Below are 12,790 nucleotides of genomic sequence, written 5' to 3' on the forward strand. Positions count from 1 at the left end.
CTGCCTTTATTTTGTGTGGCAGTAAATTGAGTGAATAGCATTACTGCCAGCCCCTCTTATAACAAGTTATTATACAGAATCAATGTTTTGTTTTTGTTTTTTTAGTTATGCCATTAAATACCCAATTTCAGAGCGCTGCTGTGCGGTCACGTGCCTCTCGCCGATCTCCTCCCCGATCTAAGGACTACCGCGGGAGGGGCTGAGCAAGCAACACAGTGGGCACGTGACCTCCCAGCTGACTTTTGAGGGGAATCTCAGCCCCTCCCGCTGTAGTCTTTAGATTGGGGGAAGAGAGCAGCGACAGCTCAAGTGACCGCACAGCGGCACTCTGAAATAAGGTATTTAACAGCATAATTTTTAAATACATTGACCCTGTGTATTATACCTCGTTATAACAGTGGTGCTGACTGATAGTAATGCTATTTACTGACTTTACAACCACTTTAAAGCGAAGCTCCACTCAAAAGGGGAAGCTCCGCTTGTTTGCTTCCTCCCCCCTCTGATGCCACATTCCTGGGGGGGGGGGCCGCAGGAAGTTAGAAAGCGTAGCGTGCTTCGCACATGTGCAGTAGGGAGCCGGCAAACCGGCGAATGGTGGCGGCAGCAGCACCTGAGAGCCGATTGGAAAATCGGCCGCGGTGCAGACATTGCAGGATCTCTGGACAGATAAGTGTCCGAATATTAAAAAATTCAGCAGCTACAGTATTTGAGCTGCTGACTTTCATATTTTCTGGTTTGGTGGTGGTGGTGGTGGTGGTGGTGGGGGGGTTGGTTTGACCTCCTCTAAGCTTAGACTAAAAAAAAAAAAAAAGAAAGAAAAAAATGGAAGCCTGTTTCTCTGCAGAGCTGCACCAGATTTTGCACAACACAGAGTAGGAAAAAGGGTCTGCATAAGACAAAAGAACAGAGCTTTTTGTATCAAAAGAACCAGTGGCAAGAGATTCTTGGAAAATGGGGTTTCTATGCCCCTGAATTGTTGGGTTCTTCCTTCTCTGCATTTACATCAGGGTCTGACTGTGCCCTCACATAACTATCTTGGGTACTGAATTCCTGTGTGTATTTATGATCAGCCTCTAGAATACAGGATTTAAAAGGAGGTCTCGCTTTAAAAACTGTATCTGCAGCACTTTAAACCCCACTTTAAAGTACACAATGGGGTTTATTTACTAAAGCTGGAAAGTGCAAAATCAGGCTCACTTCTGCATAGAAACCAAAGAGCTTCTAACCTCGGCTTGTTCAATTAAGCTTTGGTAATAAAACCTGGAAGCTCATTGGTTTCTAGGCAGAAGCGAGCCTTTGCACTTTCCAACTTTAGTAAATAAACCCCATTGTGTACTTAAAAGTGGGGTATGCCTGTACAATATAAAAGGAAGACCGTACAGTTACAATACAAAAAATTACAGGAGGGTTAAGAGGACCCTGCACATAAGATCTTACAATCCAATAAGAAAATTGTAAGCTCTAATGAGCAGGGCCCCCTTTATTAAATGGAGCTGTAACTGTACTGTTTGCTCCAACATCGTAAAGTGCGGCATAAAATGTTGGCGCTATATAAATCATGTATAACTTAAGATTAAAGTCTCTTGCACACTGGGCCATGTAGCTCCAGTGTATCCCTCCCACTGTTACAGTTTGCCCAGGAGGGACAAGAACATAGTCTAGCCCTACTGCTTGAAGCCTATGGCAGGCTGTGGTTAGATGGCACTGAACACTGTACTGAGTGGCACCTGTGTTTAGGGCCCTATGACTTCAGTCTAGAATGCATACACAAGACTAACCATGCTTTAGGTCTAGACTTACCGACCATTTCTATGAGATTTCTATGGGACTAGGTTTCCGTCTTTGGGAGATGATCAAAGTCTATAAGATACTACTGCACGAGCATGGCCAATGCATGGAAAAATGTTGCCGCAGGATGAAAATAAACAATAGGCTGCTGCATCAGATCCAGGCAAGTATGCATCTAGAAAGGGCAAGGTGGACTAGTTTTGGTCAAGTTTTAGTTTTAGAGTTTGAGGCTCTGGGCCTGTGAAATGTGACAGTTTCATGTTAAAAAAAAAAAAAGAAAAGGTCAAAATCCCCAGGGCCTCAAACTGCTTTCTCACCTAACTGAATCACGGGGGCTTATCCCTGGATCATCCCATTTTCTTTTGAATTTAGTGTGATGTGCGGTGCTCGGCCCAGACAGGTGCATCATTTATTCAAAAGGGATCTGCGAAAGGAAAGACTACAAGTCCCATCTGCAACTGCAGGAGAGGGACTTGTAGATCTCAAAAGAACACAAGCCCCTTTAACCCTTTCACTGCCCGAGCAGCTTTTGCACACGTTTAAAAAATAATTTTAGGCCTGAAGATTACACAAAACCCAAAAATATATAATTTTCTGAAAGCAGATACCCTAGAGAATAAAATAATGGTAGTTGCAATCTTTTATGTCACTTGATATTACCGCAAAGGTCTAGGAAATGCAAAATTTCAGTAAAAAACACACACCAACGTGAATTTTAGGGCAAACAGACGCAATAAATTACCCAAATTTCTGGTACAATATAAAAAAACGAGGTCGCACTAAGTAAATAGATACCCAACATGCCAAACCTTAAATTTGTGTGCACCTGTGAAATGGTGTCACACTTCAGTACCCTATATTTTCTATAGGCGACGCTTCAAAAGCCCCCCTATAGGTTATCGGTTTAGTGTTACGGAGGTCATCTGGTGCTAAAATTCTTGCTCACTCTGGTGTGTGCGGCATAAAGGTAAAATATACACCACAAGCGACGCTTTCATGCATAGGCGCAACGACGCATGCGTTTACGTTTGTGCGTGTATGTATGTAGTCTCAATTTGTTTTGTGGGGGGGTGGGGGTAGAGATTATGTACTTGGGTGTAACTTTTTTTTGCAAAATAAACTTTTTCTTCATCACATAGGGGACAAACAGTCCTCTATGTGATGGCTTTTAGGTGACAGGTACTCTTTATTGAAATATGCAGGATCTAAAAGACCCTGTACTCCACTGAATGTTTTGCAATACAAACAGCAATGCAAAACATCTTTTTACCGGCAAAGCAAGCTGGGGACACAGAGCTTGACCCGGAAGTAACATCAGATGTCGCTTCTCGGGTCACAAGAAGGGGAGGAGAGCAGACATTACATACTAGCACATCATATGAAACTTGCCTTAGAACGAAGCCTTTCAGCGACAAGCAGTCACCACTGATAAGCCTTCCATCTTCACACGGTCTTCCTTCCAGCTTGCGGATTCTGGCTGTGAGTGGCCGAAACTGCGATGACGTCACTCCCGTGAGCCACCGATTATGGCAAAGGACTATGCGTCGGCGACGTCACCCGCTGCGTTAACAGTAAAATATCTCCTAAACTGTGCCCATAGGCAAGCCTTATTATAGGCTTACCTATAGGTACAAATTATGCATGGGAGTTTATCCCACTTTAAAGCAAAAAGATCTGTTTCTTGATCTACAGTACATTCAAATAAAATTTACCGTTTCCTACAATGCTTTGCCATTGCCTTGCCTGTTGGCTTTGCCCACAAAATCAGATTTTGCTTCTAACAGAGAGCAAAGAGCTTAACCAACAAGACATCACTATACTGAGCCTTTTTGTGCTATAATGGATACCATACATTCCATCCTGGAACTCCAGTGCAGCTCGCCGGATAATTTTTTCTCTTACAATATCAGATTCCTTTTTGGGTTTAGGTTTTGAGTTTTCAGATTTCCTTAGTGTTAGTCTCTGTAAAGAAAAAATAAAAAATAAATAAAAACACTTACATCGATCACTCATATGCAACATTTGACACCAAAAAAATACAAGTTAGGAAAAAGGTAAAACTTTTTTGGAACTGCAGAGTGCAAAATCTGGTGCACCTCTGCACAAAAAACAATCAGCTGCCATTTTTTTGTTTGGCAGGCAAAGTTTAAAAAGGAGCTCCACCCAAAAGGGTAAGCTCCATTTGTTTGCACCACCCCCCCCCTAACCCACCCCCCCACGCCACATTTGGGGGCGGGTACCCAAGATCACCGTGCCTATCACCAAGTATGTCCATCCCCTGCCACCTTCTGGGACACACACAGGTCCCCGAAGATGGCAGGACCATTCAGAATGTGCAGCATGACTCGCACAAAGGTTTCCCTTAGTGTGACGATGCCGGTGCCTGCAGCAAAAGCTGATTGAAAAATCAAGTGCCAACATCGCTGGATTCCTGGACAGGTAAGTGTCCTTATATTAAGTCAGCAACTACGGTATTTGTAGCTTCAGACTTTAACTTTTTATTTTTTTTGCCCAGACTGGAACTCCTTTTTAATTGAACAAGCTTTTTTAGTTTTAGTGAAAATAGAACAGGAATAGAGGGGAAATCATGGGAGTAGTTCAATGTCTCAATGTCCACCCATAGCCAGCGCTGAGGCAAGACTTATCCAGGGTAAAAGCGAAAGCGTTTAAACGTTTTGCAGGTATGCAGACAAGGCACAGGGAAGGACATGCTACAAGTTCTATTTCCACAGCAGCTAGAGAGAGAGATACAGGCTGATCAATGTTGCTGGTGGACTAGAAGACAAACATCAATCTATGCTTTCATCAAGTGGACTGGCCATGAACTTTGTGTTTGATGGTACCTGAAAATGATTGGAAAATGAAACTCATGGAACAGAGATCATAACGAGAGCAACAGGCACTCTGTGGCAGCAAAAAAATAATGAGGAGTGAGCATCCCGTACACTGATCTGAGCTATTCATTATTCTTTGTTAGAAGTCTTTCTTGTTGTGTAATGAAGGACATTTCTTTCTGATGACTGATATGCACTTGTGATTTACTTCTGTGCGTGTCACGGTTTTGGGTTTAATATAAAATACTGAAGTACTAGAGTAAAATAGACTGCTTGAGTGAGTGCAAAGTAAAAGTAACATGAGGGGCCAGAGAAGTTTCCCCAGATATTCTACTCTTGTTCTGAATGTGCCCATACAAGATGCAGTCTTTGAAGTGTAGGGCTACCCCTGTGGGAGCCGCTGATTAGAATGGGTCCTCTATTCCTTGCCTCGACCTTTTCCAAAAAACCTCAGGGCAGCACAGTGGTGTAGTGGTTAGCACTCTCATCTAGCAGCAATAGAGAGTTGAGAGTTGCGTTGTATCTTGATATAGTGCAGCGCCAACAAACACATACACGTACTAGGGCCAATCTATAGACCGGATCTGATTAACCTACCAGCATGTCCTTTGGAGTGTGGGAGGAAACCCACGCAGGTACAGGGAGAACATACCAACTCCAGGCAGATGGTGTCGTGGTTGGGATTTGAACCAGCGACCTTAAACACACCAGGTTGAGCGTACAACCATACAACATATCACAGGAAATAACTCAAGGTAATACTTGTTGCCCAGTAGCAGTGGTATGTCAAAGAAAACAGGCACCAAACCAGATAGTAAAAGGCAAACTTAATATACTGTCACCCAATAGGGTTGGTAACTAGGCAAGCATAAAATGGATTAACAATGGTAATAACACAATTTAGCACACAAAGTGATTAACAGTAAGGACTGGGCATAAGAGGACATTTGGCGTCTATATCAGCATAAATCGTAACAAGCTCATATCACATGCAGCAGTGAGCTGTAGTAAAGTTTATTCTACTTTGCTTGATGTTCTTCTGCTAGCCATCGTTGTAGCCCTTTAAGAGCGTTGGTGCACTTAACGAAAGTCCTAGTTAATGTGCATGCAATATATATTATAGTCTTGGCACAGGTGCAAGTTAGGTGTACTTCAGGTGTGCTGAAGGTTTAGTGTAATGCGGTATAGGGTTCTTATAGGTGCTGTCTAGGTTTTGGAATAAGTGTGGTAAAGAGCGCAGTATGGATTGGGTACACTTGCTCTGAGTGGCTCAGTGGACACTCAGAGCTCAGCTCTTGCTAGCAGTATCAGAGAAGAGCAGATAGCCCATGCTTGAAAACAAGCACTACTTGGTCAAATATTTGTGGAGACCTGACCATAACACGGACATATGAGCTGGTTGAACATCCAACTCTAAAACCATCGTCATGGACCCCTTTTGAGACTTTAACAAGGCTCACTTAAATGTTAGCGCTTTTGTGAATTTTAGCCAAAGGAGCATTTGTAAGGTCAGGTACCCCCTTTTGGGATGATTAGATGTCTTGTTGCAATTCGCCCTTATAATGGTCCGTAGAGATGAGGTTCGGGCTCTGTGCAGGCCACTCTACAACTCCACACTGATCTCACAAAACCATGTCTTATCTATGCTGCGTTAATGCAGTCATGTGGAAAAACAGAAGAGAACCTTCTCCAACCTGTTGCCACAAGGCTGGAAAGCACAATCTCTGTAAACACCTGTACAAAATTCAGAGGGGTAGCCACATTCTTACATATAGTGTAGGTATGATGGTCAGGTGTCCATAAACTTTCAGCCACATAGTGCATCTTTAAGTCAGTTGGCTTCTGCCAAACTTGGCAAGAAGATCTGCCTGTGCTACAAAACAACTATCTCCATGTAAGCAGAAACCCAGTGTCTGAGAACAGGTTTATGCATGAACATTTACCAAAAAAAGTCTACTTTTTGGCTACATTCACATTAGCCTCATGCGTTTGATTTAAAAATGCAGGAGAAATCACCTAATAAAAAAAAAAAAAAAAAAAAAAAATTAAAGTTACGTACCGGTAACGTCTTTTCCAGTAGTCTTTCAGGACAGCCACCATGAGAGAGATAGTCTCCTCCTCTTCCCCTAGGAAACACTGCGCCAGCCCATAAATTCTTACTTCCCCCTGCCAGACCTCAGTTTATTCCAAGATTACCTCCGGCCAGCTAGGGAGACACAAGAACACATTAATAACATACTATTCCATATCATTATCATGCTGCGTTCTGGTCTTTTATAAGACACCCCAAACTTTCGGGTGGGTGACTAGGGCTGTCCTGAAAGACTACTGGAAAAGACGTTACCGGTACGTAACTTTAAATTTTCCCCTTTCGTCTTTCAGGACAGCCACCATTAAAGGATGAATGAGCACTTACCAGTTAGGGTGGGACTACAGCTTGCAACACCTTTCACCCAAAGGCTTGCTCACTAGCCGACACCAGGTCCACTCTGTAGTGCTTTACGAAATTGGAATAGCTGGACCATGTTGCAGCCCTGCATATTTGCTCCGGCGTTGCTCCAGCCTTCTCTGCCTGAGAAGCTGCCATAGCTCTGGTAGAGTGTGCCTTTATACCCATTGGGATTTCTTTCCCTGCTAATGTATAGGCCTGACCAATAGTTGCTCTGAGCCATCTGGCAATAGTGCGTCGAGACGCTTTGCATCCCTTTCTGGCCCCAGAAAATAAAACAAAATAAAGAGTCTGACCTTCTTAAAGTCTTGGTCAGATCTAGGTACTGGAGGATACATCTCCTTGCGTCCAAAGAATTAAATTTTAATTCCCTTTACCCTAAGGGGTTGGGACAAAATGAGGGTAAAACTACCTCCTGACTTCTTTGGAATCCAGAAGCCACCTTAGGCAAAAATGCCGGATCAGTCTTGAAAATGATCCGATCTGGGAAAATAACGCAAAAAGGAGGTCTGACAGATAAGTCCTCAATCTCACCGACTCTCTTGGCAGTTGTCACTGCTACTAAAAAAAACTGTTTTTAACGTTAAGATCCTTCAGTAGACACCCTTCTAAAGGTTCAAAGGGGTTCCTGTCATGCTCTGTAAAACTAAAGATAGGTCCCACTTGGGAAAGAGAGGGCCCTGAACCGGTCTCTGTCTAGACAGAGCCTTAAAGAATCTGACCACCCATGGGTTGGTGGCCAGATTCTTTTCTAAATAAGTGCTGACACCTGACCTTTAAGGGTACTTATGGATAAACCCTGTCCGCCCCGCACTAAAGAAATTCCAACACCGCTGTGGAACTGTGTACCGCAAAAGAGCTTTCTTCACACCATTCATTGAAATATACCCAGACCTTCTTATAGATCTGGCGTGTTTCCTTCTTCCTGCTGTTGAGGAGGGTGGAGATTAAATTCTCAGAAAAACCCTTAGATCTTAACATACCCTCCTGAGTAGCCAGGCCGCTAACTGCCACTGGTGTACCTGTGGACAGAGGACTGGGCCCTGTGAGAGGAGGTCCTCTCAAGGTGGCAGGAATAAGGGAGGTTCGACCGCTAGCTGCTTGAGTACTAAGAAGCATGCCCTCTTTGGCCAATGTGGTGCTACTAGAATCAGGGACGTGCTTTCTGTCTGGAACTTCCTGAGAACTGATGGCAATAACGGCGGGGGCGGGAAGGCATAGCAGATTCTGAAATGCCAGTTCTGAATCAATGCGTCGACCCCCTGTGCTCCTTCCCCTCTGTTTAAAGAGAAAAAACACGGGGCTTTTGTGTTGTTTGACGCGAACAGATCCACTTCTGGAGGACCCCATTTCTCTGAAATGAGATTGAAAACCTACTGGTTGAGGATCCAATCGCCCTCTCTCAGCTTGGTTCGGCTGAGAAAGTCTGCTATCACATTCTTTTCTCCTCTCAGGAAGGCTGCTGAGAGTGAGAGAGTGTTTGTCTCGGCCCAGTTCAGAATGTCTGATGCTAAGGCCAAAAGGACTCCGCTTCTCGTGCCGCCCTGTTTGTTTACATAGGCCACGGCAGACGAGTTGTCCGACCGCACCTGAACATGGTGGCCCTGTAGCTCCTTTTTGAAAAACCTGAGTGCTAGCCCGACTGCCCTGAGCTCCTTCCAATTGGATGACCTTAGTTCGTCGTCCTCCCAGGTGCCCTGTGCTAAAAGGGAACCCAGATGTGCCCCCCATCCTTTGCCGCTTGCGTCTGTGGTTACCACCCGAGAAACTGGGATGAACCAAAAGTACAGACCTGCCGACTGCACTGCCGGGAGGGTAGAGGTTAACAGTCCCAGGGCTGACATAAGAACTCTTATGGAGACCTGATTGCTGCACTGTAGAGCGACCACTGCTCTGTCCAGTTTTAGTACTTTATCTGCTGGAAGAAACACTCTCAATAGTGTTGAGTCCAACATATAGCCTAAGTACGTGATGCGTTGTGAGGGAATCAAACTGGACTTCTCCAAGTTCAGTAGCCACCCTAGACCTGTAAGGACCTTCTTTGTTAGTTCTAGGTCTTTGACTAACTGTACTGGGCACGCTGCAAATAGGAGCAGGTCGTCCAGATAGGCCATCACTGATATTCCCTGGAGCCGAAGAAAGGCCATAACTTCCGCCAAGACCTTGGTGAAAATGCGGGGCGAGGAGGATAGTCCGAATGGCAGCGCCTGAAACTGTAGATGTACCGTTGTTCCACCTACGTCTACTGCTAGCCAAAGAAAAAACTCTGCGAGGCTTCTGCTATAGGGACGTGTAGATATGGGTCCCTTAGGTCCAGCGATACCATAAAGCAGTTGTGGGGTAGCAGGGCTCTGACTGTGAAAATTGTCTCCATACGGAATCTTCTGTATGTCACTGACCTGTTCAGGAGTTTTAAATTCAGAATCAGTCTGAATTTCCCTGTGGGTTTTTTCACTACAAAGATGTGTGAATAGAAACCCTCTCCCTCCTCTGCCTTTGGTACTCTGAGAACCAATTTTGATCTTCCAGATCCCTTAGTGCTCCCAACAAAGCCTCGGCCTTTGTCGTGCACCTGGGTAGGTGCGTGACCAGGAATCTCCGTGGGGGGAGGATTTGTGAATTTGAGATGGTACCCCCTTCTTATAACCCCTAGGATAAAGTGATTGGGGGATATTGCCTCCCACTGTGGGAGGAAGGCCCCCAGTCTTCCCCCCACTGTGGTTGGGAAGTCATTGGCTTTTACGGGGCTGCTCAGGAGGGCGAAAAATCGCCCCTCCTCTGCCCTTGCCTTTTTGACCCCAAAATCTCTTTTGCCCTTCCGGCTTTGGAGCTTCTTTACGTTTTTGCGGACGAAACCCCTTTTTTGTTTGTGCAGGGGTTTTCCGCTTAAGTGGGAAGTATTTCTTCCTGTCTGCTGTGCGGTCCAAAACGGTCTCCAAACCTGGGCCGAAGAGAAGGTCTCCGGTTAAAGGTATCCCGCACAACTTGACATTAGAGGCGCTATCGCTTGGCCAAGTTTTTAGCCAGAGGGCCCTCCTGGCAGAATTGGCCAGAGCCGCTGATCTGGCCGACATACGGACTGATTCTGCCGAGGCATCAGCTATGTAGGCGATACCCCACAGAATCGTAGGGAAAGAAGATAGAATGGTTTCTTTTGCCGTTCCAGCTTCAATATGCTCTTGGATCTGGGAGAGCCAGTGCTCCAGATTGCGAGCCACAACTGACAGCCAACTCAGGCTTTAAATTCCCAATTGTTGAGTGCCAAGTCTTTTTGAGGAGAGAGTCCATTCTCTTATCCATGACATCCACCAAGGCCCCCATGTCCTCAAACGCCAGGTCCGTGTGTCTGGAAACCTGGGAGAAGGCGGCATCTAACTTGGGATTTTTATTCCAGATAAATGCAGGATCCTCTGAGAATGGAAATCTCCTCTTTAGGGATCTAGAAAAAAAGGGCTTCCTTTCGGGATCTTGCCACTCCTTTTTAATAGTTTCAACCAGTACCTCGTGTACTGGAAACATTTTTCTTTTGTTCCCCCAAGCCCCTGTACATTTGGTCATGGAGGGTCAGGGGTTTCTTGTCCTCCTGAATACCGAGGGTTGTATATATAGCCCCTAAGAGGTCCTCTACCTCCTCCAGGGACAATTTATAACTGGAGGATTTCCTGGACTCCCCGTCCTGGTCCTCCCCCTCTGAACCATCCTGGGAATTGGGGGAGGAACTGTCTGGTTTTCTTTGTTCCACTCCGGAAGGGCCTGGAGCTTCTTCTGCCCTAACTGAAGTTGCAGGTTGGGCAGGAGCAGAGCCCTGAGCCTGAGGCGGGGTTGTATCCTGGGGAGCTGGATTAATGGGAGGCTGAAACCTCTCTGTGGCTTTCTGAAATACATGAAAAAATATAAAACATTTTGTCACTTTTTTTTTTTTTTTTTTTCCAAAAACTAGGATACAACCCTGGGAGTGCACTAGACCCTCCTTAATAAGTGGGGATCTGAGCCTCCCTCCCCTGACCACCCAGGGTGTCTGCCCCCCATGACAGGAACTATACATGGAGGGACAATCCTAGATAAAAAGTACCCTTCCCCAGGGCGCTCTTACCTTAGGAAGGCTGGAGGTAGTGTCCTTTGGCTGAGCATCCGCTTCCGACATGACTGCAGGTGGTTGCTACTACCGAGTCCCAAGCTGCCTGTGCGCGTCCCAGACTCGTCTCCAGCCTGTGCCTGGCTTCCCTATCAGCTCCGCGACCCGGAACCGGAAGTCGCGGGTCAAAGGCAAGCATTTGCCCTTCCGCCGGAAATGACATCGCCCGTCGTCTGGCCCGCTTAGTTCCAAAAAATTGCGGCCTATACAGTGTACAGGGAAAGGCGAACGCCTGCTTGCTGCGGCCCTGTAGCCTGCGATAGGGGTCCCCCGCAACCTGAAGCCGCGTTAGACTATGAAGGGGTGGCAACTAAACGAGGGGTAAGCTCCTAGGAAGCCCTTGTTCCCCTTACTGGATCAGAAAAACAAGACACAAGCCACAGTCACCCTGACTGACTGGCCTGGCTCCTTGCAGTGTCTCCCCACAGGAGGAAACACTAATACTGAGGTCTGGCAGGGGGAAGTAAGAATTTATGGGCTGGCGCAGTGTTTCCTAGAGGAAGAGGAGGAGACTCTCTCTCCTGGTGGCTGTCCTGAAAGACGAAAGGGGAAACTTTTTTTTTGTTTTTTTTACACAAGCAGAAGCAAAAATGTTGTACCTCTATTCTCTTCTGATAGCTCTTGCCTTGAATAATCCTATCAACATAAATACTAGGAATGTGAATGTCTTCTGGTGCAAAGGTTCCGGTTTCAACAATTTCTTCAACCTGTTTAAGAGGGAAAAAAAGCCAATATAAATAAGAGTGCTAGCATAGGTACAGACAAACATACTGGTAATGCTTTTTGAACACTAGACATTATTAGGACTGTCAAATCGCCCACAACAATTCTATTACCATGGTAACAGCGAGCCATTAGGACAAAGAAAGGTACATGGGCTCCATCCAGCATGAGCTTTAGAAGCAAGGGCACATCACTAGAAGTGTAGGTTACCAAGGAAGGTCCTGGCCTTTGAAACCCATATAACGTGTGACCATTAGCAAGTGAAATGCTGAGTTGCTGTGCATTGTGGCGTGCTGCAATCCATGCGCAGCAGTGTTGTGCTGCCTTAGTGAGCTGGGGTGCCATTTAAATTGAAGGACAACACATAAAACGTGCACCGCAGTGACACATGCAATAAAAACAACCCATTGCAAACCCGTGCCTGTAAAAATGCAAAGGCTGCCATTGCTAGGCAACATACATTTTGAGAATGTCAGCAGTCTCTGCCTTAAATTCTTCATTAGACCCAGAACAAGCATGCAGATCATGAAAGCTAGAATTCCAGATAGCTAGATTTAAGAAGTACTGAAGCCATTTGATCAGAATGGCAGTCAGACAACTACAGATCTGCTACAACAAAACAAACTCTTGCGCATAAATGTGTAGGCCCGACAGTTCAAAGTTCAGGATGGACGGTAGCTTTCGGCCTTGCTGCCCTCAAGGATAGGGATATCCTAGCAAATCAAACAAAAAACAAAAGAGGGTGCACGGGCCTAGTGCATTATCCTTAAAAAAGTTTATTAAAAACGAACACAAAAAACTACTACTCAAAGGTAGATGAAAGTCACACTAGAATGACCTCTTTGGCTAGTGGTGATCAAT

At 45.5% G+C, this 12,790-nt stretch overlaps 1 protein-coding gene across 1 annotated transcript in view; it reads right to left on the minus strand.

Moving 5' to 3' along the window:
* The window catches only part of OXCT1 (3-oxoacid CoA-transferase 1), a 202,569-nt gene that overhangs the window by 102,662 nt on the left and 87,117 nt on the right, over positions 1 to 12,790 (minus strand). Inside the window, exons 8-9 of the mRNA XM_073621764.1 lie at positions 11,806 to 11,913; positions 3,636 to 3,750 (exon numbers count right to left, since the gene is read on the minus strand). Coding sequence (XP_073477865.1) covers positions 3,636 to 3,750; positions 11,806 to 11,913 — 223 coding nt within the window. The remainder of the gene's footprint in view (positions 1 to 3,635; positions 3,751 to 11,805; positions 11,914 to 12,790) is intronic.

The sequence above is a fragment of the Aquarana catesbeiana genome, linkage group LG01 (assembly GCF_042186555.1).
Source record: "Aquarana catesbeiana isolate 2022-GZ linkage group LG01, ASM4218655v1, whole genome shotgun sequence".
NCBI classification, from domain to species: Eukaryota; Metazoa; Chordata; class Amphibia; order Anura; family Ranidae; genus Aquarana; species Aquarana catesbeiana.